Source organism: Bison bison, unplaced genomic scaffold (genome assembly GCF_000754665.1).
Source record: "Bison bison bison isolate TAMUID 2011002044 unplaced genomic scaffold, Bison_UMD1.0 scf7180017864167, whole genome shotgun sequence".
NCBI lineage: Eukaryota > Metazoa > Chordata > Mammalia > Artiodactyla > Bovidae > Bison > Bison bison.
In genome coordinates this window covers 7,507,828-7,509,135 of record NW_011494739.1, presented here as the reverse complement: position 1 = coordinate 7,509,135, position 1,308 = coordinate 7,507,828, and the positions used below count along the sequence as shown (strand labels likewise).

Below are 1,308 nucleotides of genomic sequence, written 5' to 3'. Positions count from 1 at the left end.
AGTCGGTGACCCGCTTGTTTCCCGGAACCAACCCGAGCCCAGCGTGCCGGGGCTGCTCACCATTGCCGATCTGGGCCTGCATGAGGGAGGAGGGTGGCAGGCCGGCCCCGATGGCATCACTGAGGCTACCCTGCGAGTGCAGGCCCTGGGCCGAGCCGCTCTGGGACAGCCCTCCTGGGCCCAGCGTCATGCTCTGCGTTGGCGGCTGTGGCAATAGGAAGGTCACCGGGAGGAGAGTTAACGCGAAGAACAGCCTCTAGACCATCTCATCCAGGGACTCAGCCACCCCAAGACCTGCAGCCACATTTGCTGGCTGCCTGGCAAAGCCTCTAAGACAGACCACCACTCTCATACAGCTGGACAGCTCAGGCCAAGACAGAAATGCTACTCCAAGTATTTCCCAAGCTTTTCAACACACACTTTGAGGTTCAAAGCTGGGCCCCCCATTCCTGGGACTCAGGGAGTTGCTTCACCAGCCCCAGCTGCATCCACCTCACCTTCTCCACACCCTTCCCCACCACCCTCCTTGGTCTCAGCTGGCCGGGGTCTCTGTCCCTGGTAGCCTTGAGCCCTTGCACAGCCTGTCCTGTGCTACAGTATCAGGCTGCCAGGCGCCCTGCTCCTCCTCCACCCCTAGGCCCACCTCTGATCACTGAAGATGGAGCTTCCAAGTGACCCCCTACCTACCCAGGCACCCTCATCTCCCAGATCTGAACCAGACAGCAGCCCCACAGCTTTGGACCAATGGTGTCTATACCAACCCGCCCCCCCGCCAAGCCTTGGTGGGCACTCACGGCGGGCAGCAAAGACTGCATGTTCTGGTTGGAGTCTGCGATCGTGGCCAGGTAGACCAGGTTCCGGTGTAGGATCTGCTGGTACCTGCAGGCGGGGGCATAGGTGAGGGGAGGAGCCTGCCCAGCCCTGCAGCCAAGCCCTGGGGCGGGGGAACGGGCAGGTGGCACAGCGCTCTGCAATCTAGAAAGGGCCGGGGTGGGGAGGGATACCCCGACCTGGTGCCACTGAGTCTGTTCAGAGGGTGGAGGTGGAGGTGGGTCAGAGGGATGTGGGGGCCAGGGAGACATAGGAGGGTCTGCCAGGGGGCGAGCCTCATTGGTGGACCCTGGCACTGGGCTCACTTGATACCCCAGCCTCGAAGAGGCAACAGCATCCAAGAGAGCAGCTCGTGAGCTCACTCTGCACCCAGCCCTGGGCCCCACAGCGGTCCACTCTCCCCTACACTCGCATTTTCCTCCAAACCCGCCCACCTCTCCGTGGGGAGCCACCCAGGGGGAGCTGACTCAGCAGCTT

The 1,308-nt window shown here is 62.7% G+C and overlaps 1 protein-coding gene across 1 annotated transcript in view; it reads right to left on the bottom strand.

Moving 5' to 3' along the window:
- Positions 1–1,308, bottom strand: part of SS18L1 (synovial sarcoma translocation gene on chromosome 18-like 1) — a 27,893-nt gene that overhangs the window by 11,790 nt on the left and 14,795 nt on the right. The window contains exons 3-4 of the mRNA XM_010841868.1: positions 795–879; positions 61–205 (exon numbers count right to left, since the gene is read on the bottom strand). Coding sequence (XP_010840170.1) covers positions 61–205; positions 795–879 — 230 coding nt within the window. The remainder of the gene's footprint in view (positions 1–60; positions 206–794; positions 880–1,308) is intronic.